This window comes from Dromiciops gliroides, chromosome 2, assembly GCF_019393635.1.
Source record: "Dromiciops gliroides isolate mDroGli1 chromosome 2, mDroGli1.pri, whole genome shotgun sequence".
Classification (NCBI taxonomy): domain Eukaryota; kingdom Metazoa; phylum Chordata; class Mammalia; order Microbiotheria; family Microbiotheriidae; genus Dromiciops; species Dromiciops gliroides.
In genome coordinates, this window is record NC_057862.1 from 12,860,546 (window position 1) to 12,887,991 (window position 27,446).

At 44.7% G+C, this 27,446-nt stretch overlaps 1 protein-coding gene across 1 annotated transcript in view; it reads right to left on the bottom strand.

The window, feature by feature from the left end:
• Positions 1 to 27,446, bottom strand: part of PTEN (phosphatase and tensin homolog) — a 72,810-nt gene that overhangs the window by 8,076 nt on the left and 37,288 nt on the right. The window contains exons 3-6 of the mRNA XM_043980434.1: positions 19,983 to 20,027; positions 17,128 to 17,171; positions 15,910 to 16,148; positions 6,460 to 6,601 (exon numbers count right to left, since the gene is read on the bottom strand). Of these exons, the coding sequence (XP_043836369.1) occupies positions 6,460 to 6,601; positions 15,910 to 16,148; positions 17,128 to 17,171; positions 19,983 to 20,027 (470 nt within the window). The remainder of the gene's footprint in view (positions 1 to 6,459; positions 6,602 to 15,909; positions 16,149 to 17,127; positions 17,172 to 19,982; positions 20,028 to 27,446) is intronic.

Sequence of the window (27,446 nt, forward strand, 5' to 3'; positions counted from 1 at the left end):
AATGGCTGAACAATGAAACTGTAAGTCTTTAAAGGAAGCTCCCAAAAGACATTTCCTCTGCCATGGAAGAGATAGAAACTCAAAGCCCTGTGGTGGTTGTATTCACCTGTTGAGGATAAGAAATGAAGACTATGCAGACCTAAAGGGATTATCTGAGAAATCCAAGTAAGGAAGTACTAACCACAAGAAGCCATAGAGAACAAGGGAGCAAAGTCTGGGTTCAGCAGACTGAATCTAAATTGTAAAAGCCTTCCAATTCAACAAGCATTGATTAAATTGATGAGAAGTTATCAGTGTTGGAGAGGTTGTGGGGAGACAGGCACACTAGTGCATTGTTGGTGGAGCTGTGAATTGGTATAACCATTCTGGAAAGCAATTTGGAATTACACAAATCAAGTGACTAGAACATCCATACCCTTTAACCCAGAAATTCCACCTCTAGGCTTTGATCCACTTAAGTCCTTATTTCACCAAATATCTGGGGCAATATATGTTGTGACAACAAAGACCTGGAAACAAAGCAGAAGCCCACCCAGTGGGGAGAGGCCAAACAAACAGTGACATAGGAATAGAATGGAAAATCACTGTGCTGTTAGAAAGGAGGGAGCACAACAACAAGGACAACAAAGCCACCACCATTTGTGAAGCGTCACCATGTGCCAGGTCTCGGATCAAGTGCTTCACACATTTTATCTCATCAGATCCCCACAGTCCCCCTGGGAGGCGGCTGCTGAGGTGACAGTGGTGAAGTGACTTGCCCAGGCTCACACAGCCAGTCAGTGTGTGAGGCTGGATCTGAACTCAGGTCTTCTGGACTGAAGGCCCCACACTGTGGGCACGTAACCACGTACATGAGCTGATGCGGAGTGAAGTCAGCAGGGCCAAGAAAACAATACACATGATGACAACCCTCCCTCCCCCAATAAAAAACAAATGTTGCAAATACTAAACTAAAAGCTCAGCTCCAGAGAAGAGAGAGAAGACACTGCCGCCCCTTGCCACCCTGCAGAAGGAAGGAGGTTGAGGAGCACAGACATCCTATAAGGATGTGCAGTCTTTTTTCAGTGCTCTGAATGGTTACACTGATTTTTCTTATTGTCTTTTAAAAGCATTTGTTATATAGGATGGCTCCCTGGAAAGACAAGGAAGTGCAGTGGAATAAACTAGGGTGATGTTAAAAAAAGTCCATAAGAACATATTCAGTTTTTTAAAATGTAGTTTGCAGAGAGGTGGGCTTTTCACCACCAGCAAGAGGAGGTTGGGAGACTCCTGCTGTTTCCTGACCAGGGGGAGACACGGTCAGATCTTTGATTGAGACACCTCCCTCCGTGGTAGCTACATAGAGGGAAAGAAACCTGGGGTGACACAGGGACAAGGCCGTGAGCACCAAGTGCTAGGATGGGGACCAGCCCAAGATACAGAAGGGGGCAAATCCAGAAGCAAGAAGGTAGGGATCGTTCAGAGAGGCCTAGGAGATCAATAAATGAGGGTGTCTTTATAGGTCACTATTCTCATCAGACGATTAGCAATTGAGAGCAGTGGGTCACACTCTACTGAATGAAACACATTTCCAGGTTAACCTTGGCTCACTTGTTCAGTCTTAGGATCCCCAACTGTGTTTCTGGTAAGCATGAGTTCTTATATAACAATGTGTATTAAGAGTCAATCCTCTAAGAGAAGCCCGGTCCTCAGGCCCTCTGGGCCACCCTCAAATGGCTCCCCAGTTTAACTGGGCCCAAAGGCTGAGGAATGGTCTTACAGGAAGTCTGCGGAGAAAAGCTTGGTTTCATTTGGTTGCTCTGGTGTGACGCCGACATTTGTGCAGTGCTGTGAAGCACACAAAGCACTCGCTATACATCACGTCCTTGTCTCCAGACATTTAGGAATGTTTCTGTGAAGTCCCAACAATCTAATCATCGGGTAGCCACGAGGGTGAATACGTCTTGGCACTGAGGAGAAAGAGCCTTAGCTTGTTGCAGAAAGGGATGCTCGCGGGCCTGGCTAGGATCAGGCTCAGATACTGACACCGCTTTGACTTCAGCTAATTCCTGTACCTGAGTGCTGAAGACATGGGGCAGTGGAGGGGACGGTGCCTGCTGAGGGTGTTCTACAAGCAGAATAGCTAAGAGGACAGTGCAGCAGGTTCACACAGGTGTGTGTGTGTGTGTGTGTGTGTGTGAGATGTGTAAGGAGGCTGAAAGGGCAGGAGGGGGTGGATAGGAAGAGAATTAAACATGGCATTTTATCTGTGATTGGCAATGAATGGGGAGCTTACTAACAGGGGTGACAGGAAAACAAGCTGGTGGCATGTGGGCAATGGACAGGGCTTAGGAGTCTTCAGAGAGTGTTCCAGGCACTGGGTGTTGAGGGTCGTGCTCACTGAGAAGTGTGTCTCTACCCAGGCGACCCCACTACCCATCTCACCCCCATCCAGTGGCCCTTCTTCAACCTCTGCAGCCTTGGACATTGCGGATCACTCTCTCCTCCTGGACGTTCTCTCTTACTCGGTTTTCTGGACACCTCCTCACCCCCACCCCAGTCTCCTCCTCCAGATCACGCCCTGGGTCCTTCATGCTGTTCTGGGCCCTCTGTATCATCTCACTTGGTGAGTTCATCATATTCCACAGGTTGGCCACGGGCCAGCATCTTCAGCCGCCTACTGGACATTTTAAACTGGATGCTCCGAAATACAGGACAGCATCTGATTTTAAATTTGGGGGGGGGGGGGGCGCGGGGCAATGGGGGTTAAGTGACTTGCCCAGGGTCACACAGCTAGTAAGTGTTAAGTGTCTGAGGCCAGATTTGAACTCAGGTCTTCCTGAATCCAGGGCCAGTGCTTTATCCACTGTGCCACCTAGCTGCCCCCATGACAGCATCCGAAAACCACCATGCCCAAACCAGACCTTTTACCTTTCCTGACCTCTCTCTCTTGTGACCTTTGCTTCTCTACGCAGGTTAAGCCAGATGGTCCATCTGATCATATTCATCAGGCACTTACTACGTGCTAGGCCCTGCTCTGAGGAGCCCATCGCCTAATGGGCGAGACAGCATGTAATTCACCATCCGCAAACAAGGATGCACCAACAGGGGAAGGCCCCAGGGTTAGGCAATCACCCCATTTTGCAATCTCCCTGGCATTCTGGTCTCATCATTCTCACCCCAGATAAACATGAAGTTGCCAAATCTTATCATCAAATAAACAGCTGAGCCAGCAGAGAAGTGGGAGGAGGCCCAGGAGGGTTGGAGAAGGTGGGTTTCCCTTGGGGAGCAATCCTGGGATTCCTGATCAAAAGGACAGAGAAAGAAAGTGAAGTGAGAGTTTCCTAGATGATGGAAATGAACCCAGGCAGAGTGGGGCTCCATGGGAACTGCTCCTCCTGCTGCTGACAGCAGGAGGTCCCCATCCAGACACCCTTCAGACATGTTCCGCCATGGAGGTATGCAGGACCCCCATCCCTGGGCATTGCGAGGGTGACCCCATGAAGAAAGCAAATGCCCCTGGAGCAGCAACAGCAGCTACAGAAGTCAGCTGATTCGTGCATCTGTCCTTTGTCTCCGTGTCACCAGCACCTAGCATGGTGCCTAGAAAACAGGAGGTGCTTGGCAAATTATGATTTGACAACTGAGTGTGGCGACGAGAGATGACTCACCTCATACACCTGCATACCTGAAGGACTGGGGTGCCTCTCCCAGAAGAGGGGAAGTCAGGCCGAAGGGTGTGTTTGGGGAAGAAGATAAGAAGCCGAGTATGGGGTGCCTAGAGACACCTAGCAGGACATAACCTTTCTGGCACTCTATTAACAAACTGAGACTTCTAGGTAAGGTTCGGTGTGGCCATGAGGAAAGGGGAAAATGTTTGTTCATTCTAATCAACAGAGACGTAAGCAAAAAAGCCTTGAGAAACCAAAGGTCGAATTATAACGTTTAAGTATTTTGACAAACTTACACAAAAATGTTCCCAAAGTAGAATTTTAAAAGCTAAGCCAAGTCTCTAAAATTCATAAAACACAAAGTACTACTATATTAAAAGAAACAACAAAATGTAAATCCATCTGAAAACAACAAGACTAGACTTTTAAGTACGAACATTAATTAAATTTTAAACAGGTGGCCACTCCCAAAGTAGGAACCTGTTGTAAAAAATTCTGCCGGATACTGAACCAAGTGTCTCTATGACTGAAAAATTATCAAGCGATCAATATCACCTCTATCAAAATGAATGAATCTTCCAGAGTCGGCCTCCTAATTTAGCCTCTCTCACACTTAGAACATTCTTACTTGGCAATCAATACTTTCCAAAAGAGAAACAAGAAGCTCCCTTGGCAGGACTGAAGACAAGATTATTAAATCAAAAATGAGGATGTCTTTTGGCCACAATTACTCTGGGGCCGAAGGTGAGGAGCCTCCTCTAATTCAAGCAGAAGCCTTGGTCAACTTAAGCCATGGATATTTAAGGCAGGTTTATTAGGTATTATGGAAAGAGCAGGAAAATAAAAGAGTGAGGTCAGTTTTCCAAGGCTCTCCAAGTAGACAGGTATCAATCAACCAAATGTTTATTAATAAGCACCTACCATATACCAGGCCCTGCAAGGATGAAGAAAGAGCATGGGCTAGCCTGCAATCCCCGGCAAATCACGGCATCGACCCTGACCACAGTTTCCTCGTCTGTAAAACTTTGCGGCTCCCTTCCAACCTTAAAGAACACCCCTGATACCAGCCCCTCTTCCTTTTTGCCACCTACTGCCTTCTCAGGTCTCCCTGCCTCTTATCTCTTCCATTTGACTGTGAACTCCCCGAGGGCAAGTTTTTGCCATTCTTGGTATCCCTAGCACTTGGCACAGCGCCTGGCACAGCAACTGCTGACTGATCCTGCTCATGAAAACACAGTGGTCTATGAACGTCTCTAGGACCAAACAGAAATTCTCCTGTTTGGCCCTTACAGAAAACCCCTTCCCCACTGCCAGGCCCCAAACTCCTCCCTGGTCTACAAAGCACTTCCTTTTCCTATAGGATGCAGGAAGACAGGACCTAGAACACACCTAGAAGCCCCTAGAGCACTCACGGCTGTGCCACATTCTGGACAATTAAGCACATTACGTTTTGGGGCACGTGTCACAATTTTGGTAGCTCTGATTTAAATGTTCAATCAGTTAACTTGGCACACATTTATTACTTGCCTTAAATCCTAAGCTGCTTGAGGCAAGAACACTCATCCATGCCTAGCCCAGCAGTCTTCCACATGGCTGCTGCTCAGTAAGTGTTGATGGACTGAAAGATTTCTCGCTTTTTCACAGATAGAATAGGAATTTCTGATCATGTACTTTGTACTGTAAGAAAAGGAGGGCGCTTTGGGGTACATACACACGGGCCTCTGTAATATACGGGACTGCAGAGGCTCTCAGACCCAACTTGCTCATTTTAGAGATGAGGAAACAAGTCCCAGAAGGGAAATGACTAGCAAAGATTTGAAGCCAGGTCTTAAACTCCAAATCGAATACCCTTCCCACCATACTGGCTGCCTTAGGAATGTAAAAACCTCCAAAGTAAAGTGGACCACAATGAGGCTGATGTGCCAGCAGAAGACCAAAAGAAAAATTAAGTTTAAAGGGTGAAAAAACCTTTTTGTGATCTAATATTGCTTGATATCAGTTTAGTCATTTGTATATTTGTTTTACCCAAGAAGAGAAATACAGACATACAGAGAGCAGCAGAGTAAGAATGAGAATCTGAGCAGGAATCGCTGTAGAAGACAGAGAAAGGTCTCCAGCTATCTCCTCTCCGAGGGTCCGTGGTCCCTCCCCCCACCCCCTTCCTGATTCTGCCTAGGAAGCCCCCAACAACTCCAGATGACCGAGAATCCTATCTCTGACAAGACCATCTTGCCCAGTTTTGACAGAAGTAGTGAGAATGATGGGCATAAAACCGACACTCCGGTGACTGGCAAAGGCCCTGCTGCCAGCTGGGCAGGGCTCTGGATGCGGAGCCTCACTATCTAATAAGACTTCCGGTCCTCCTCTAAGGCAGCTGCCAGGATTTTAATCTGGTACATTATTAATAACTCACATTTAGATGATACTTCATGGATCACAATGCTCTTTGCTCACAACATCCCTGAGAGGCACCAATACAAATATGTTCACCCTCATTTTACAGATGAGAAAAACGAGGCCCAGGAAGTTGTGGTTTTCACTGAGACCCTCAGGCCATCCACATGCATTCTGCCTATTCCAACCCTGCATACGCTGGGTAATTGGAAAAGGTGAAGAGCCTCATCGTTGCCATCCCCTTTTGCTCCTTTCCTGAAGACATGCAAGACTGCCACTTGTGACAGCAAACCCTCTCTCTGCAGCCCACTCTACAGGGATGTCCATCTTGGTGACATCCTTTCCAGGCCTTTATGCGGTTCTCTAGTTCTGTAAAGCAAAAAGCTGCAACAAATGAAAAGAGAAGAGCTCTTACTGCAAGTTCCACCACTGAACATTGGAATCGTTTCAAACATCATCTTGTGAAACAGCAGGGCCACTGGTCTGTAATCCAAATGATGCTTTAAGAGGTGGCTGTAGTAGTACACATAGCGCCTCTGGCTGGGAATAGTTACTCCCTGTAGAACAAAAAAGAGAAGAGAATTGTAAAAAAAAAACCTGCCCAGGGCTTCATCAGGCATTTCATCAAACACACCAAATGAATCACCTTGAAAAGCCTTCAAATAACACATCAGGGCATTAAAAGAAGACAGTGAGAATGTTACCTTAATTATGACTTTTTAAAAAACCCAACTAATAAATCTCGAGGGCCAGAGCAATACCACTACCGAAGGCAACGACTGGTTCAGATTATGTTATGAAGAGCTCCGTTTTTATCAGACGCCCCAAGCAATCCATCACTAAGTCTTCCTGTAAGCATGTTGATCCTCTAGAATTTGGCTTTGGTCCCCAAAGTGAGCAAAACAAGGCCTCTCAGCTCTGGAAACACAGACCCGCTACTCTGAAGCCCTAGGTCAGGGAGCCTCAGGCTCCACCACCACCTCCAATTCTCAAGAAGCAGGGTCCTCTGGTTTCCTAGGCGGCAGCAGACTGGAAGCAGCTGACCAAAGAAACAGGTTCTTGTTGTAGGTGATACCTGCTCTAAGGATCCTAAGAACAGGGCAACAAAGAGATGTGTGTTTGACCTACAGGTAATGATCAGAAGCCCCTGCAGCTGCCTGAATATGGGGGTGGTCTGGTCAATTCGGCAGCTGGTGGAGACAAACTTGAGATCAATTAAAAGGCATCTGCAAGAGTTCAGGTGAGAGGTGAGAAGGGTCTGGAGCAGCGGGGCGGCTCTGTGAACCTCCAGATTCCATGGAAGCTGTGGAGGAGGAAACCCAAATTGGCAGCTGGGTAGGTACAAGGGAGAAGGGAGAGCAAAGGATCTGCCAGGAAGAAGGACTCGTTGGTGCCAGCACCAGATCACACACTGAGAGGGAGGTGCTATGGGGGAAGCTGGTTCCAAATGTCCAGGAGGCAGGGTGGCTGTGCAGGCCTGCAGCCCAAGAGAGACCCTAGGAGAGACCCAGGGCTGCCACCACCAATCTGAATGTCATCTCCAGCGTGTTGATGAGATCCCTTGGGCTAAAGCACAATTGGAGAAGGAATACAGCACAGATGGTAGTCAGGACTGTCTACAGAAGAAGGTAGGGAAGTGCAGTTTTATATCTTCTGAGAAAATGGCAAAATGTTTTTTAACGTTTGCACATCTGAAGGAGTAAGCCTAAGTTACCATGAAAATGGGCTTCCTTATTAGACTTCACTTAGTGGGTAAAGGCTGGCCAGATGAGAAGAGCTCTTGCTGTATTAGCCCACTTATCAGGCTATTTATCCATCTTCAAATGAGCGCCATGGCAAAGTCTACCAACCCAAACACTGAATTCAGTAAGAAAACAATCGCCTGCCCCCAGCATGGAGAAGGCAAGCTGCTACAGGGGCTTTGATAAAGCAGTCCCTGATTTATGAGAAAAGGTCTGACTGGTGACAGAACAGAGGCAAGGGTCAGTAATGTCTGGGGCAAGGTCTCTGCAAATCACCAGTGACATCAAATTAAATCCAGGGTATGAAAGAATTAAGTAGCAACTTTTCTTTTTAATCCATCCTTTTGTTGTTACCTTTGACCTTATTTTTACCAATCACATTTATCTCAAATTTATTGCCCACTCACACACAGGGGGGGGGGGGGGGAGGAAGAAGGAAGTCCAACAACATGAATCACCATATCAATTGTGCCTGCCAGGATATACACTATTCCACACCCAGGGCCCCCTGGCCTCTCCAATGAGGAGAGAGGTACATTCTCTCCCCCCTGAGGGAATGTTAGTCATTCTAATAACTCGGAATGATGTGCCTGGGGTCCCACAGCTAAGCTAGTAAGTGACTGAGGCCAGATCTGAGCCGAGGTCTCCCATGCAGCCTGTAGGCCCAGTGCTCTACCCACTGCCCAGCCAGCTGCCTCCGGTCCTCTTTAGTACTGGAATAAGAGCATTGTGATGGTTATTTTGATTATCCTCACCATTATTATTACAGCCAATGCAGCACTGGCTCTGGAGACAAGAGGCTGGGTTCCAACACACCCTCTGTGCCCTTGGCGTGTCCCTGAAATTCTCTGGGTTTCCAGTTCCTCATCTAGAAAATGGGGGGGGGGGGGGTGTCAGCCTGGATGGCTTCTGCTCCATTTCCTACACTTTCCTTCCCTGAGTGTACTTAATCATTCTGGGACATGGCTGGCCCATCTCCATGCCCTGGGAATTGTCTCTGGCTGCCTCTCATGCCTCGGGCTCTCCCTCCTCAAGGCCCAGATAAAACCCCATCTTTAAGCAGCCCTGGCTCATCCCCCTCATGCCCGCTCCATTTGAGCCTGACCATGGCTTGCCTGCATACACTGGTCCGCACCATCTCCCCCAGGTGACAGCAGGGACTGTCTTGGAGCTTTCTTTGTACGCCCCGGCCTTAGCTCAGTGCCAGGCACCTACCCAGTAGGCACCTAACAAATGCTTGTCGACCTGACTGCCAGCACCAGATGCAGGATCTTGGGCATTAAGCACTGGTTGGGGGTTAGCCCTGGATTCAAGAGATGAGCTTTACATACAAAGCCCCCAGAGCTTCCTGAAGGCGAATAAAGCGCTGTGACCCCACAGACAATCCAAACCTTTTCCTCTTTCTCAAACCTCCCCCCACCAGCTTTGCCTCATATTTAAAGGAGAAAATCAGTGGGAGCCTCCCCTTCTCCTCTCCTCCATCACCCAGGGGCCTTCTGCCCCCAGTCTCGCATGAAGAGGCAGCCCTACTTCTCTCTCAGCAAGGCCAAACCCTCTACTTCTTCAGTCCATCCTGGCTTCTCCAAGAGACCAACTCCTCTCATGCCCACTCTCTCACTTAGCTCCAGCCCCTCCCCATTTCCTACTGCCTACAAACCAGCCCACGGCTGCCCCATCCTCAAAACCCTTTCACTGGACCCTGCCATCCCTGCTATCATCCTATGCCTCTTCTGCCTTTTGTGGCTAAACTCCTCACTGTCTACAATGGGTGTCTACTTTCTTTCCTTGTGCTCTCTTCTTAACCCCTTAAAAGCTGGGTCCCAACCTGGACATTTCACAAGACTGCTCTCTCCAAAGTGCCTGATGATCTCCTGACTAAACTGCCCGATTCAATGGCCTCTCCTCAGGGCTCATCTTGGCTGGCCTCTCTGTAGCCTTGGCCACTTGGCTCTCTGCTCCTCCCACTCTGGATCACATCCTCTAACCATAGGGCTCCCTCGGGCTCTCTCTGTCCTGGGCCCTCATCTCTCCTCCCTCCAGACTACTTCACTTGGTGATCATATCGGCTCCCAGGGACTTAATGACCATCTCAAACCTACCTCTCCTGCTCCACTCACTCTACTGACCTCCAACTGCCTTTTAGACACCACAGACGGGATGATCTGCAGACACCTCAAACTCACTTTGTCCAAAGCCTTCTCCACTAAACCCTCCCCAACTCTACCTTCCCTATTACTGCCAAGGTGACCCCCCATCCTCCCAGTCCCTCGGGCTCACAATCTAGGGGTCACCCTTGATTCCTCTCACTCCCACATCCAAAACCATGCCAAGGTCTCCTGACGCCCTCTTCTCTCCTCTGACGCTCCCCAGATCCTGGTGCAGGCTCTTACCGCCTCACCCTTGGACAATGGATCGCAATAGCTGTTGGGGGAGTGAGTCTGCCTGCCTCAAGTCTCTCCCCCCTCCAATCCAGCCGCCATTCAGTTACCCAAGTGACTTTCCTAAGAACACAGGTCTGACCATTTGTCTGTTCGTCCCCTCCTCCCGCCCCAACCACCCACACTGGCTCCCTATCACCTCCTGGAGCAAATACTCAATGTGCTATTTGGCCTTCTCTTTTTCCAGCTTTCTTACACCTCACTCCCAAACTTGTACCCTTCCATCCAGTGACACTGGCCTCCTGGCTGTTGCATGAACAAGACTCTCCATCTCTGGGTTCCTGGCATTTTTTTCTGGCCACCCCCCATACCTGAAACACTCTTCCCCCTCATCTCTGCCTTCTGGCAGGGCCTAGGAGCTGACCTCCGGCTGAGCTACAAGGTCTTTCTATTTTTGGATTTCCTTTCTATGATTCAGGAACTCCAGCAATACATCAGCATGGACGAGGCTCTTAGACTGTAGCGGCACAAAGCGAATCTTCAGACATTTCTCATCAGCAGGGATAACTGACCCCAGAAGAATGTGCTCAAACCTAGTAACCTGTTTCCCCCTTTTCAGTGTCAGCATCTTGTTAAAAACATCAGGTTGGTGTTATTTCATTTGCATGCAATATCTTCATATTTTTATTCAGCTAATTTGATATTTATTTTGAGCTACACATTAGCAAATTGATGGTAAGACTGTAACTCTGAAAGTTGGAATTATTCCCACGTGAGTAACTAGTTAAATTGAGGCACACAGGGTTCAGTTACTTGCCCAGGGTCATCTAGCTAATAAGTGCTGGTGGAAGGACTTGGCCTCTGTTCTTTCTGACCCCAAGTGTAGGGCTCAGGCCCCATCCATACATCGCTTACCGGCACATGGGCTTTAGAGGAGGAAATGGGCCGAGAAGGCAGGGATGGGGCATCAGCAGACATGAATACCATCACCATTTCTTAAGAAAGCTGAAACACTGTAATTGTAAAATCAACGTTCATAAGGAAATCAAAAGAGCCTAAAAAACCGGATGTGGCCACAAAGAGAAAATGTACCATTAATTCTCTGGATGCCCTAAAACTGAGGTTCTTAGCCTCCCCTCCTGCTCTTCCTACCAACCCACACTGCACCTCAAAGAAGGGGAGCTCAGAGGGCAGAGGGCCATTTCGTTACTTCTTGTTTCTAAGGCTAGGTGGGGGTCAGCCCACAGCCTGCGATCCTGCCATCCTTGTGAGATGAGTTCTCAAATGGCAGCGATTACACATGAAAGGCACAGGGGCCTTGTCTCTCCAGACACCCTGGAGACCCCCACACGCATATAAGCAGGACTGACTGTGTGAATGAATAGGCAAAGGGCCCACAGACCCCAGCCCATCTAAAACTCCATGGATAAATCCTACAAAGTTATGTAAAAAGGTCATGGGTAAGGCCTTAACCTGGCTCCTCCTGCCTCCAGTTCATGGCTTGGCTCAATAACTACAATGTAAGGAAGTGCCCCAGGCCCAATGACGAAATCCCCCTCTCCAGGCTGCCCCAATAGCTCACGGTCCTGGACTTGCTCTGCCTCGCCGCTGAAAGCTCTTCTCCCCCCAAATTCCCTCTATTTCCCCAGACACCTCAACATTCCTGAGGCTTCCTCTTCTGACTGACTAGTGTGGCACCCGGCGGAGACGTCTGCATCCCTGTCCAGGCTGTAAGGCCGTCTTCTCTCCACTAGAACTAACTAAGGCCCGTGACTACGCCTCTATCTTGGAGCACAAAGCCTGCACACAGTGGGCCCTGAATAAATGTTTACTGAGCTGAAACAGAACATGTGGCCGTAATGCACTGGGCTGGCCATTCTGCCACACGTCAGAGTCTGGGTCACAGGCATTTCCATTGACTTTTCTCTGTCACTGGGAATGGCTGGTGCGCCTCCTTTCCATCAACCTAAGACTCTGTTGTGTTCCCAGGTCACATGTAGCTAGCACACTACTTCCTGCAAATATGAATAACCAGAACAGCTCGGCCTCAGTGAGGAATCCTCTTGTTTGGACTCTGTAAAGGATGTGGATTTAAAAAAAAAAAATAAGCATTTTTATTTAAATTTTTGAGCTCCAAATTTTATCCCTCCTTCCCTACCTCCCCTCTCTGTTCCCTGAGGCAGTCAGATATAGGTTATATATGTACAATTATGTAAAACAGTATCATATCAGTCCATTTGTATAAGAAAACTTGAATAAAAGGGGGAAAAAATGAAACAAAGTGAAAAATCGCCTGCTTCAGTCTGTGTTCCGTCAATAGCAGTTCTTTCTTTGGAGGTGGATAGGTTGCTGCATCATTTGTCCTTTGGGATTGTCTTGGATTGTTGTATTACTGAGAATAGTTAAGTCCCTCACAGTTCTTCACTAAACAGTATTGCTGTCTCTGTGCACAACAGTCTCCTGGTTCTGCTCATTTCACTCTACATCAGTTCAAACATGTCTTTCTAGGCCTTTCTGAAGTCATCCTGCTTGTCATTTCTTAGAGCACAATAATATTCCATCACCATCATATACCACAGCTTGTTTGCCCGTTCCCCAATGGATGGGCATCCCTCTGATTTCCAATTCTTAGTCACCACAAAAAGAGCTGCTAGAAATATTTTTGAACATGTGGGTCCTTTTCCCTTTTTGGGGGGAGGATGTGAGATTTAGACCTGATAGGGTCCTCAAAGCTCGCTGCCTTCTCTGAGACAAGAGCCTGGCCTCCTGGTTTGTGCCGTATTTAACATTAATATGAAGCAAAGAGCTAAACAAAGTTGTCTCCACAGTCTTGTGTGTCACCAAATCATATATAATCTTTATGCATTATTTTTTTTTCTTGGTGAGGCAATTGGGGTTAAGTGACTTGCCCAGGGTCACACACCTAGTGTTAAGTGTCTGAGGCCGGATTTGAACTCAGGTCCTCCTGACTCCAGGGCCGGTGCTCTACCCACTGCGCCACCAAGCTGCCCCCAAATCATATATAACCTTAACAAATACATCAGAGATATGTAAGGAGGGCCTTCAAGGCTGCCTCATGCTCTAGGGCAAAGCTTCTTGACTGTGGGTCGTGTAACTGAATGTGGGGGTCGCAAAATATTGGCCACAGTAAAAGGTCCTGTATACCTATTTTATATACCCATACACCCAGAATCGCATAAAAATTTCTTGGGCAAAAAGGGATCCTGAGTGGAAAAAAGTTCAGAAGCCCTGCTCTAGGGAGTCATTTTTAAAAAAACATTAACAAACAGAAACAGGATCAGAAATTCTCTTCTGCTCTCAGTCAGCTGTGTGACTATAAGATGCAGTATACTATAGAAAGCAATCCACAAAAGCCTTTCCCTGTTCCCTTCTCAGGTTTTTGCTAAGGAGATAGATCTTCAGTGTGTTAAGACTGTTCTTAAAGCTTTTAGAGAGATGAGGCAGTAGGCGACAGGGGCTGTTAGCTACAGATGCCTTCTCGATTACTTTTTTTGGAGAAAAGGCACTGTCTGTGATCTCTGTTCTGTCAGAATTGCTTGTGCTTGCAGACTTCTCGAAATTCCAGCCCTGAATGAATTTGAAATTATTTTGGCTGCAGCATCTTACTAAGGCCAGCTTCTGCATGAGAACTGGGCAAGAGACATGACCCAAGGCTGTCAGGAGAACAGGAAGTGGGCAAGTCACCTAAGAGGGAAGCAGAAAAGGCTGAAGCCCCAAAGCCACTCATATACCCCTGAAACCTCATTACCCCCCGAGAAAGGCCCTGAGCACCCTGGGCAATCAGAGAAGATGAGCAGAATGTCAGCCAACAAGGAGGTGTGGGAGGGTCCATCTGTACTGGTGCAGGATTGGCTCTTCTGAACTTTCCTAAGTGTCACCATGAGGAGTTCCTTCAGCAGGGAGACTCTCAAGGGGGAAAATCCGTTCCATCTCTCAGGAGAAGAGGGCAGTCCGGAGAAGGCTGCAGAAGCAGAATACTTCTGGTTTCTAACTCTTGGTGGCTTTCAGAGTGACCTGGCTTAGCCAGGACCCCACATCCAACTCTCCAGTAAGCTCCTCAGCGGTGCGGCTCCCAGTTCACTACCTTGCTCCTCCATCCAGAGAGAACTGCAAATGCACTCACACTCCTCACGCTGGCTGTGCTGCCCAGCCTCTACTCAACCAAAAGAGTAAGGCAGACAATGACATGTCACAACTAACTTATACTTAATCTCTGACTCAGTGGCATCTTCAGTGGCCCAAGGCAGGAGTCCTTAACCTGTACATCCTGGGTCCCTTCAGCAACGTGGGGAATCAGGTTTTTAAAGGCATAAAATAAAATACACAGGATTACAAAGGAAACCAATAATGGTTATCCAAATACTTTACAAAGAGGGGAAAAGGTTAAGAACCCCTCATTGAAAGGTGGTGGTGTGGACAGCACCAGAACCGACTTAAGTTAAGAAAGACAAAAGACCAGGCCAACAAAGGATAAATGCCAGTGAATTAGAGGGCACTACAAAAAAGAATGTCAAGAATGCCAATGAGAAGGAACTAATATGGCTGGTTGTGACTCCTAAGAACAAAACACTGTTATCATTTAGACACGAGAAAACCAAAGGAGAGGGCAGAGCGGCTGTTCCAGGAGAATGGGATAAGATGAGATGAAGGGAACCTGGGATTGTTCAACTCATACTTTGCTTCCTTTTCTGTGCAAAGAGAACAACCAGAAGTACAAAAATGGTCAAAGTACAGAGAGTGAATGATAAGCAGCTGCTCCCTTGAATTTTCAGGGAATTCACAAGCACAACATCCCAGGACCCTGAGAAAACTAACTCATGGGATGGCTGAGCTTCAGGGAGCTCTGAGGAAGCACACAAAGGGGGAGGGAGACATACTGCAGCACTAAATAGGGGCAAATATTTTCCTTCCTTTCAAAAGTAGTAAGAAGATGGAGTCTGCTCCTCAGAGGCAGAAGACCTTGACTTCTATCTACAGTCTCCCATTATTAAAGGCCTGATATGGTGACCACTCGAGGGCAGGATGGCTCCCAGCCCCTCCTTTTGGGAGGTATTTGCCAGAGGGGAAGATGGGGGCACTGCAGGTCGAGTACACGGCAGCCAAGCACTCCCCCAAAGCTCCATGGACTCCTTTGCTTAGAGTGCCATGCCAGGGTCCCATGGGACATGATCCCAGGTCTTCCTGGCTTCTGGGCTGGCTCTCCCTCCACTACCTGCTGACTCTGATACTACTGTGCTAATCCAACACAACACTGGCTCTGGTTAATCTTTGGAGAAATACATTTTTCTGTACTCATAATAAAGTTAGGATAGAGCTTTACCTACTGGAAAAAAAAAGGTTCACAGAGAATTCCTCAAACAGGCAATAGGCCTCACCTCACTTTCCAAAGGCACTTTATTTCCAGGCGGACGGAACTCACGGGCTTTAGTATGAGAGCTTCATGTGCCTGAAGGCATTCGAATGCTCCCCAAACCTCAAGGAACCAGACATTTGGAAGGAACATCACCCAAGGGTTTAATACAAAAATCTGAAGTCGATAGGCCATGAAATCAGCTATAAGCAAACTACTGCACTCCCCGTAAACCCGTGAGCCACTCGATGGCTTCTGTTGGCAGGGCAAATGAAGGAAGTGGACCATGTCCCAGGAGGGGGCCGTGCTTTATAAAAAGAATGAGCTTCCATTCCTGGGAAAAGAGGGGGCAAGAATGCCCCCACACAACTCACCTTTTTGTCTCTGGTCCTCACTTCCCCATAGAAATCTAGAGCCTCTTGTGCCTTTAAAAACTTTCCTCGATGTAATAAATATGCACAAATCATTACACCAGTTCGCCCCTTTCCTGCTTTACAGTGAATTGCTGCAACATGATTGTCATCTTCACTTAGCCACTGGTCAAGATCCTCACAAAACGGTTTGATCAGCTCCAGCTGGGGCGGGTTGTGGTCTTCAAAAGGATACTGTGCAACTGTGTTGGAGAGAGAAGCATCACCGTTAGACAACATCTATTTTATCCAGCATTGCCCTCACTCTGAATTGTTAAACGGCCAGAGGTGGGTTAATTCTATAAATGCTATTTATGAAAAAGGTTTTTTAAGCAAGGAGTTTGATTAATAGCAAAATTCTAGAGAAAACAAATTCTGCCATTCCATACACTCATCTCTCATATTCCTCCATTTGTACTCAATCAGACTTCTGGCCATGGCAAGTCCGGCATCACCCCTGTCCCCCAACCAGAGAGCAGCAATAGTCTGGAGATCAGCCAGTGGACCCTGATGTGTGATGGGACATCTCTGGGTCCTTCTCTCCTCCCCTTTTCTCCTCCTCCACTACCTACAAAAAAGTGCCTCCCACCAAGTGTGGGGCATCCTCTAGGAAAGCCCATCCTTTCAAAATATAAAGGATATAGGCTCAGCTGAATGACAAGACAGCACCCTTATTTTCAACGCTACACAAACAACACTGACTGGCTTCTTTTTTTTTAAATAACTCTTTCTTTCTGCAGGGCAATGACAGTTAAGTGACTTGCCCAGGATCACACAGCTAGTAAGTGCCAAGTGTCTGAGGCCAGATTTGAACTCAGGTCCTCCTGAATCCAGGGCCGGTGCTTTATCCACTGCGCCACCTAGCTGCCCCCAACACTGGTTTCTTTTAAAGATGATCTTTCAGTTATTAATTTTAAATTATGTGAGACAGAAATAACAAAGTGATCCATTAGTAGCAAACACATAATGCCCCCCCCCAAGTTAAAACGATTCTCCACACAATTTTTTTAAAGTACCACAGATGGAGAAATAGCCCGGGCCTATCCCTTAAATGGTGTCCCCCAGTACTCAGCAGAGCTGAACTACAAGCAAGCCCCAGGAATGGGGGGGGGGGGGCAGTAGAATTCTGCCTCTTTATTTCCTCCCTACAAACCTGAGTCAATGGTGGGAACTTGTACTCACCTCTACAATTAAATTTGGTGGCGTCATAATGTCTTTCAGCACATCTAAAAAAAATTAAACGGTCATTTACATATGCAAAAGTCTCCTTTCAAATTCTAAAGGGATTCACAGTTAAGCAACAGTGCTAGAAGTACCATAAGGTTCCTCCCTCACCACAATCCCGTGAAGCAGCAGATAAAGCCGCCATCACTGCCCCCTTTTACAGACGAGGAAACCGAGAATCCTGGGAGCCAAAGCTCGAAAGGTTCTGGTCCAAATGCATGCGCGTGTCCCTACCCCTATGGCACAGGCTGGGAAACGGAGGCCCAGAAAGGAAGGAAGAAAAGCAGCAGCAAAGCAGGGCTGCTGACACCAAGAAATCCCGTCTTCTGTCCAGCCACCAAAGCCGGGCCAACACTGACCAGCACAATCAGAGTGATCAGAATTTCTTTTCTTTGGCATGAATAGCTTGGGGGAGCTTGTGTAGGCAGATACTCATTTTTTATTTCAAAGGATGTTGGGCATCACTGTCATGCTCAAGGAGTTTTGCTATTATCTATTAACATAGATTCCCCAACTCTGCCTGTTAAAAGAACTTGCTCACAAATCCCTTTGGAGAGTGGAATTAATGAGATCCAATTGAAATGAAAAGCAGAACAGCACAGAGTACTATGGCAGGCTGGTCTTGAATTCAAGTGCTACCCCTGTGTGATCTTGGACAAGCTGAGTCAGCCCCCTTAGTGTCTAAACCACTCGAGTTTCTAAGCTAAGACCCCATTCACAAATGAGACCGCAGATTCAGAACTATACCTCCCCAAGCACAAAATAAAAAAATAAAATTAATACAAGTTAAGCAAAAAACAAGAGTTCTAGAAAATTTTATTGTACTGCTTCATAACTTGCTCATTTATATTTGGTTTCTGAAATAATCCTGTTTAGACAAGGATGCTGTGGGTATTATTTACCCCTATTAAAGTGGGGTCAAAATATGGAGGGGGAGGGACGTGAGAACAGAAGGGCATTCTTATTCAAGCACAGGTTGGGGTCCCTTACAACTGTGCTTTCTATGATATCTAAGTTCAAATTGATCTAATCTTTAAAAGAATGGGGAAACAAGAAATTCTGATAACATATCAAGTATTTTCAAATACATAGAAACATCTTATTTATTCCAGATCGTGAAGGAATGGGATGTTCTAGAGAAATTTTCTAGTTAATTAAAATTATCCCTCTAAGCACTAAGGCTCACTTTTGATTAACATTTCCCTAAAATATGTACATATATAATTGTCCTTTTAAATAGGATAGTGCATATAAGTTAAGCAGTTCCTGATGACCAAGCTTCCTTTGCAGATTTCAGGGTTACAAAGGCCAAGAAGAGCCAGGTTTCACCTTTCTTGAAGCTATAAAACCACAATCCCTGCATATTCCTTTCTCTGGCTGAGCCTTGATCAAGCAAAGTAATTATTTTCTTGTTCCTAACTGCTAGAGAAAGACATGGCAGCCACTGCCAACAGCCACTCACTCAGCTGCTCATACTTAAACGCAGAGAAGCAGCAGCAGCAGCAGCAGCAGCGGCAGCAGCGGCAGCAGCGGCAGCAGGGCCTGCTTCAAGTGAAAGCCGCGGGCCCTGCTCGTTCCTATTTTCCACCTGTTTGGTCGTATGGTCTCTGAGACTGAACAGAGCCACCTCAGAGGTGCCTTCCCTCCTCAAGTCAATAATACCGGATCTCAAATCTGTTCCTCACAAGTCAAAAAGGAGTGACCCCCAAAGTAAAGAAAATCCTATCCCCCCTCCCCGCCGGCCTCATGCTGAAATGGTCCCGAGGCTCACAAAACACATTCCTTCCAACCACCCAGTGAAATGGCCAGGGCCAGCAGTCTCTACTTTCCCACTTTAGGGAATGTGGTCACTGAGCCAGCGGTCACATGGCCCAAGGGTCTGGGCCAGATCAGTTCTAGGTGTCCTGCTACTGTTCTCTCTTGAAAAGAACAGTACTACACTCATGATGTTGGTTTATGCAATATTTATCTATTCAAGCAGCATACAAGTATGGGGATCAAATGCTTTGAGATAATAGAACTCACTACTGTGGAGTAAGATAATAAAAATATTTTAAACATAATTAAAAAATAAATCATTTTGGAGTTAACAGAAGTTTTTTTTTAAAGCATAATACCCAAGCCTTAAACATTTTTCATCTAAATAAATTATGACACAATTTTTGATGGACTTTTTTCACAATGTTTTCAGGAGGAAAAAAAGTCACTGGAAAAACCTGTTCCCTTGCAAATGTAAGGGAACTAAAAATAAGAAAAATGTCTATTATTCCCTGAGGCCCTCACATCGCCACTAAGGAAAAAAAAAAGGAAGAGACAAAGTTGCTTGGACATAGAAAATCCCTGTCATACTGCCCTAGAAAATAGAAACCACCCAATGCAAGCATGCAAGCAACATTTCTGAGTTCCACAGAGAGAGGCCAAAAGAGTGGTTTCGATGGCATCCCCGTGGAATGGATGCCAAGAACAAAGAACCACCTCTAACTTCAAAGTACAGGTTCAGCAAAGGCAGACAAGGCAGCCTCGCCATCACTGCTGGGAATTACCCTTCCAGTGAACACATGGTCACAGGCTCTCAAGACAGGCAGGATGCCAAGTCATTTAAAGCAGATCAAATAACGAAATCCTTGCCAACATCCCAGGTCACCTCATCACTACATTTACAAAATGAGCTAATGATATTTTCAATCAGGCTTCTTGAACTAATTGTTTTACAAAGACAATTCAGAAAAATATTATTTTTAATGCCACCTCACCCCAGAAAGGAAACAACTTTCACTTAAGAGCTGTTTTTAGAAGCAGGGAAACATACTTACAGATTGTATATCTTGTAATGATTTTTATGCTTTGAATCCAAAAACCTTCAAGTAAAGAAAAAAAGTCATCATTAACAAAGATAATTAAGACCCAGTATTAACAATATTCAAGAAACCCAAGACTGAGGTTTTATTCTCTAACCTCGAGCAACATCTACATTCAATGAGATAAGATTCCTGAAAAATCTGTGGTATCATTTACCAAGGGAGTACATGAAGTTTACATTATCAGTGTATGGGAGAGTGAGAAAAGCACCTGATTTGAAATCAGAAGACCTTCATTTGAATCCCAGCCTTGTTACTTACTAGGTGACTTCTTATTCACGTACGTCTGGGAATCCATTTTCTCATTTATAAAGCTTATGAGGAAGGCACCTCCCAGCTCTATGTCTTATGACATAGGACTTCAAGCAGGAGTTCTTAATGTGGGGTTCATGTACTTGGATCTTTATTTTCATTTATTTTTAGTTGTCCTTGTAATTGCATTTAAAGACATTCCGGTAAGAGATCCAACCACAGGCTCTGCCAAAGTGACTACAATGGGGTCCAAGACCAAAAACAGAAACCAAAGTAGGAGAAAGCAAGAAATGACTATTGTGTTAATGATTCAATCTGAATTTTACAATAATCGTATGCCAGCGTTAGAATTTGGTTTAAAAAGAGTCCATCTTACGCAGCTGTATTTTTTAAAGGATTATAGCTCAATTAAGTGAGAAATATCCACACATGTGTTCACAGAGATAAAATTGAAATTTCACTGAAACCTTTGTCATATCTGAGGAGTAAAGATATCCTCATTCAATAAGATCAATCAAGTGAGACTCCAGAAGTCCAACCTCCAGTGATTTCCTTTCAACCCCACAGCCAAATGGGCTGTTCAAATGAGCACAAATGCACAAGTAGGAAGACCCTGCCCCAGCAACTCTCGTGTAACTGTTCTGTTCTTTCTCACTGCTCCTCATTCTTTCCCCTGAGTTTCTTAGTTGATATTTCAGTGACAGCCACAATATTTTTTTTTCCTGTAGGCGGATTTTTTTGTTGTTGAGTCATTTTTCAGACATATCCGACTCTCCACGTCCCCATCTGGGGTTTTCCTAGCAAAGATATTGGAGTGGTTTGCCACTTCCTTCTCCAGCTCATTTTACAGAAGAGGAAACTGAGGCAAAGAGGGTTAAGTGACTTGCCCAGAGTAACACAACTAGTAACTGTCTGGGGCTAGATTTGAACTCAGGAAGATGAGTCTTCCTGACTCCTGGCACCTAGCTGTTCCACTGCAGTGCTGCCTAAAGTGCTTGGGAAGGTTATTTATGTTCTACAATTAGCAGAAGGACCAGAGATGGGAAAGCAGGGGATCCTGAGGACCTAAGTTTAAACAAGAAACAATACTGGAATGAACTGGGCAAGTAAAAACATCCATGTGTCACAGAGTGTTTCGACTTTTCTAGAAAAATCAACTTTCCCCCACACCACGTTTGGGAATATGGGGAGAGGAAGAATGCACTAAACAGTGTTCTTCTGGCTACTCAAACCATTCCAGTATTACTCTAAAGACTAAGGAGATCTGAAGAGAATTCCTTGTTTAACAGATGAGCAAAGAAGAGGGAGAGGCACCCAAGATGCCAAAGAATCAGTTAATAGCAGAACTGAAACAACAGCTCCAATTTCTTGACTCATCATTCAATTCTTTTTCCATTCTACTCTATTACCTCCATATTCCATCTCCTATTCATATACAATTTTTCATTCAATAACGTCTAGATTTTCATAAGCATTCGAATACCTTTAATATACAAAGATGAATATTTGATCCCTTAAAACAAGTCCAGGCAGCAGAAAAACTTATCTCAATTAGCCAATAGTCATCTATGAAAATCACTGAGTACAATAAGAGCCAAGCCCAAGGATCCTTACAATTGAATAGCATCTCCTCTGTGCCAAGTGTCATATATGTATACATTTAAAAAAAAACCACTAACAACATCAGGAAAACTTGGACAGATTCTTATGAAAAAAAGATAAAGCTCTAAAAACTATGTTTATCTATGATTGCCAATCTGTTCTTCAAATCTCTGCGAAATGTAAATAATTTCTACCTAGCTTTGTTTTACTAGGTATACTGTTCCCTCCTGTAAAATAAGCAGACGACTGCAATTTTGATACAAAAGATACACTTCAAAAACTCAAGTCTGATTTCCAAATCAAAATGAAATATCATAATTATGTAATACACACATGTAAATGCTAAGACTTGACATTAACAATACTGCATATCGGCCATTGCCATGGCCACGTTTAAATTCGATGCAAACATTGATTAAGGAAAGCCCTGACCTGTGTGAGACAGCACATGAGTCCCCAGGAATACAAAGACAAAAACCAAACCATTCTCTGACCTCAAGGTTATATACCGTATATTCAGACTGAAGGGGAGCAAGCTGCTCAGTCTCAGAAAATTAAACCAAAACAAATTCTAGTTATCAGTTACATACTCCAGAGGTATTAAACTAAGGTCAAATGTATGTATGTGAATAGTTTTCAATAACAAAAAATCGTGTATCTTAACATTCTAGAGCAAAACTGCCCACTGCTAGCCAGGTCTGCCTGTGGAGACGCCATGTATTCTGCACCACTTCATACCTATAACAGCCTTTTCTTCTAGGGAAATAGTCTTCCAATTTTATAAATCTGGCAATTTCCCTGAGGGCAAAAGATATGACAAAAATTTCCACCTTTTCCAGGTAGAAAATAAGGAAGGACAAATAGGGCCATGCAAGGTTATATTGTTAATATTCCAAGTCCTTGGTTCAAACAAAATTGTCAGTTACAAACCACTCACTGTGTATGACTAACCAAAGATGATAGAGCATTTATTAATAATATTAATAATGTCAACCATCTGCCAGGAATTGTACTAAGCACTAGGGACACAAATATAAAGAAGTAACACAGTCCCCACCCCTAAGGAGCCTACACTCTAATGAAGTAAATAACAAAGAAAGGTACAGAGACAAAAGATGAGACAAGGTACATTTGCCAATTTCTAGTATATTCTCTCCAAGGTGAAGGTGCAATACAAGAGAAGCTTCTGTTTGGTTTGGTAATCAACCATTCGATATTCAAGTTATCTGTCCACCCTAACATGTACCTATGTAAATCAAAGTTGACTTGAAAATTTTATACTTTTTTCTTAAAATGAATAGTAGAGATTTCTATAAAACAGCTTGTCATTAATGGAGTGTAAATACTCAATACACTTAGGAGAATAATCATCTATTTCCACATACTGTGCTTCTTCAATTATAAATACTGAATAAAAATAAGTGGGCTTTTTGTTGATAAATTGTTGTGGTTTTTGTACCACTCCTCTCTCCACTGAACCACACTGCCTGTCTCAAATTCTCCTTTTCTTGCCCAGTAGAGGGCCTCTCTTCCTCTATTTTGTTGTTCAGTCATGTCTGATTCTTCAGGACCCCATTAGGGGTTTTCTTGGCAGAGATACTGGTTTGCCAATTCCTTCTCCAGCTCATTTTACAGATGAGAAAATTGAGGCAAATAGAGTGAGATGACTTACCCAGGGTCACACATCTAGCAAGTGCTCAAGGCTGGATTTGAATTCATGACGATGAGTCTTCCTTACTCCAGATTTAGCATGCTATCCATTGCACCACTGAGCGTCCTCTCCTCTTCCCATATTAATGAGGATAAAAGGCTCTTGCAGCAGATAACGAGGTTTTCCTTATTAACCCAAATCTATAGCATCTCTCAATGTCTTCCCTTTTGTTCTAGTCAGAGCTTCTACAGGTGTCCTGACCTCTCTCCTCTTCCCCCATCATTCCCCTCCTCTTCCATCTTCAATCTGTTTATCTACGGAATTTCGATTACTTAAAAACCTGCCCAGGTTTCCATACTCCACCCCTAATCCTTTATTTAAACCAAAACACACACACACACACACACACACATACACCCCACCTTCACTTGACTCTGTCATCCCCACAAGCTTTGATTCTATCTTTCTCCCTTTCATAAACAAACTCCATTTCCTCACCTCTCAATACCCAGCTATCTCCTTTCTGATCCCATCACTAAATGGAAAATGCTCTCTCCAAGGATACCAAAGATCTCTTTATCTATATCTGCCCAATTCAATGGTCCTCTCTTATTCCACCATTCAATTTTATTTCTACAGTTGTTGACACTATTGGCCACAACTCTCTCCTTCCATCTCCAGTGTCACCATTCCTTTTAAAGTCTCCTTTGGTGGATCACAAGCCATCTCTTGCCCATAAAGATCTTTCCCAAATCCATGTATCTTCTTTGTCTATGTTTTCCCTAGGTGATTTCATCATTTCCCATGGATTGGATGATCTCTCTACAGAGACTATTCCCAAGTCTACATACTATCCTACCTTAACCCCTCTCCTGAACTCCAGTCCTTCATAATCAGTTGCCAGCAGAGCCTCTTTACCTGGATATCTACTGACATCTCAAATTCAACATGTCTAAAATGGAACTCATCTCCTTCCCTCTAAATTTATACCTTTCCAGACTTTCCTATTTCTAAGTGCATGTATCGCCACCCCTCAAATTACCCTGGTTTATGAACTCAAAAGCATCCTTGACTGTTCACTCTTCCTCAACCCCTATAATCAATTAGTTACCCAGTCTTACTGATGCTACCTGCACATATCTGACATTCATGTCTCCCTCTCTACTCAGGCAGCTAATAGTCTGGTTCAGGACCTCATGATTTCTCTCAGAGACTTATGACAAAACCTCTTCTTTAGTCCCAATGCTTCTAGTTTCTCTCTTCTTCAATCCATACTCTACACAGATGGTAAATTAATCTCTGTAATGCAGGCTTAGATCTGACCATTCCATTTTCATTTTCATGATCAGAGTCTTCCCTACTGCTTTTAAAATAAACAGAAATTCAACTCAGCATTTATGGCTCTCCCCTAGTCTGGCTTTCTACCCACTTCCCAGACTGGACTCTAACCCTGACATTTGATCTCTTATGTCCAACCCTACAGAGGTGGTCTCCCCTGCTAGAAACAATCTCTCTCCTTACTTCCATCTCTTCAGCTCCTTCAAGGTACAAACATATTGCTTCCTCCTATAGTAAGACTTTCACGATTTCCACAAAAATGAACATTCTCTCCTTCCTCAAATTTTTTTTTATTTCTTATCTATGACTGTGTTGTATCTCCCTAGTTGAACATAAACTCTGAGGGCAGAGATCATTTTATTTGTTTTTGTTGTCATCTCTTTTGCACATCAGTAACAAGTCCTTAATACATGTTCAGTAGACTGAACTTAAAGTTAACTTTATTGAGTGACTGGATCATATTCAGAATAGCGTACTGACAACCCAGTCAGCTCTGTTAGTGCAACACAAAACACCTCTTGGGACAGTCTTTCATAAAAAGAGATATTGGGTAAACTGTTACTGACAAGAAATCAGGCACAGCTCAGTGAAAAGCCAGCTTAATTTTTAAAAATTGAGTAAATTTACCAGAGAAATTCAGGAGGAGATACTGATTTCTTTCCTGTAGCATAGAGGTTATAGCCAGCTCAGCACAGTGCTGCCGTGGTGTGTGCTCTCCTCAGCTCAGCTTTAAGAGAGCTTGTTGTACTGAGATTACTGGCTACCTCTCTTTTACTCACACTCCCCCCCAAAAGGACTACATTTCTAGGGCAATGCAGTGATTACAAGGCATTTTACAAATCTCTATCCTTGTTCACCTTTATTTTCGTCATGTATACTATGTTAGGGTGTAAAGACAGGAATACAGTATGCAAGACAAGCCTTTAGGAGCTAATGATTTCACAGTAACGCTTCATAATCATACCTCATCCCAATATTACAGAAATCCCAAGTCATTCCCTTTTATACACTCATCGTTGCCATTTTCCACTAATTGCTTATATAGCACATACTGAGTATGTAATTTAGGTAAGCAACACTTTAAAATCCAATACAATGTGATCACCTATCTATTTTAACAATAGGTTTCCAGTTAACGAGTTCAAATAAAACTGGTCAATGTGGAACCATCACACCCACTAAAATGGGATGCTACTTATAGCAAGTAAGGCAGGAAAAAAATGAGAACACCTGAAAAATATGGTCGAACTGTTTAGGGAAATCAGAAGGACTAAAGTAGCAACAGCTGCAGTGACTAATAAGCCAGAAAAATGTTTTATCTGAAATCAAACTATTCCTGACAAACAACTTTGAATGAGAATTCGGATCAAGCAATGTCCAATCAAGACTCCCAGAATGGTGATGAAGCGCAGTACCCATCTTCTGACCAAAAAGTGAGACCCAAGATGCACATTCAAGATTTATGGTTTCAGTCCCCACTAAGGTAGTAAATTTGTTTTTCTTGACTCTGCATGTTAGAAGGCTTTTGTTTTCCCTTTTTAAATGTAAAGGTGGAAGATAGTGAGAAGGGAAGGGAGAGAGAAGAGAAGGGAGGAGTCACTCAAGTATCTTTCTTATAAAATGCACCAAGAGAATGAAAAGCCTAAAAGAAGTGAAAACAAGCAGAACATTGAATTTATTATAAATTTAAAATAATGCAAGCTGTACACAAGAGAGCTCTCCAGTTTCATGTCACCCTTTTCTTGTTATACTCTGGTTATGAAAATGTTCCTTTTTTAGTGTGTGTGTGTGTGTGTGTGTGTGTGTGTGTGTGAGAGAGAGAGAGAGAGAAGCAACTGGGGTTAAGCGACCTGCCCAGGATCACACAGCTAGTAAATGTGGCCGGATTTGACCTCAGGTCCTCCTGACTCCAGGGCTGGTGCTCTGTCTACTGCACCACCTAGCTGCCCCACTTTTGTTTCTTTTGATTCAGAAGGGGGGGGGGGCGCTAGGAAGAGACTTCTTTTCTGGCCAACACAGATTTGACTCAGCACAATGGACAGCTCCCCAACTCAAGTCCAAACCAAAGACTTTTTTTAAAAAGGGGGGGGGGTGTGGAAGAGAATCATGGCATCACAGACTTCATAGACTTAAGAGTCGGAAAGCAACTCATCCCTCCTGTGATGATGCCATTCCTTCATAGTTAACTAAACTGAGGCACTATGAAGCCACTGTGGGGCCTCAGATTGAGAAATACTGAATTCAAATCCTGCCTCAGACACCAACTAGCTGTGTGATCCTGGGCAAGTAAGTCACTTCACCTTTCTCGGCCTCACTTTCCTCATCTGTAAAATGGGCATAATAGCAGCTAGGGCTATTAATAGTTTCCCAGGGCATAGGGGAGCTCGGTGGTGCACTGAATAGAGAGCTGGGCCTGAAGTCAGGAAGACTGATCTTCTTACATTCAAATCCAGTTTCAGACACAAAACTGTGTGATGACCCTAATCAAGTCACTTGATCTTGTTTGCCTTGGTTGTCTCATTTGTAAAATGAGCTGGAGAAGAAAATGGCAAACCCTTCCAGTATTGTTACCAAGA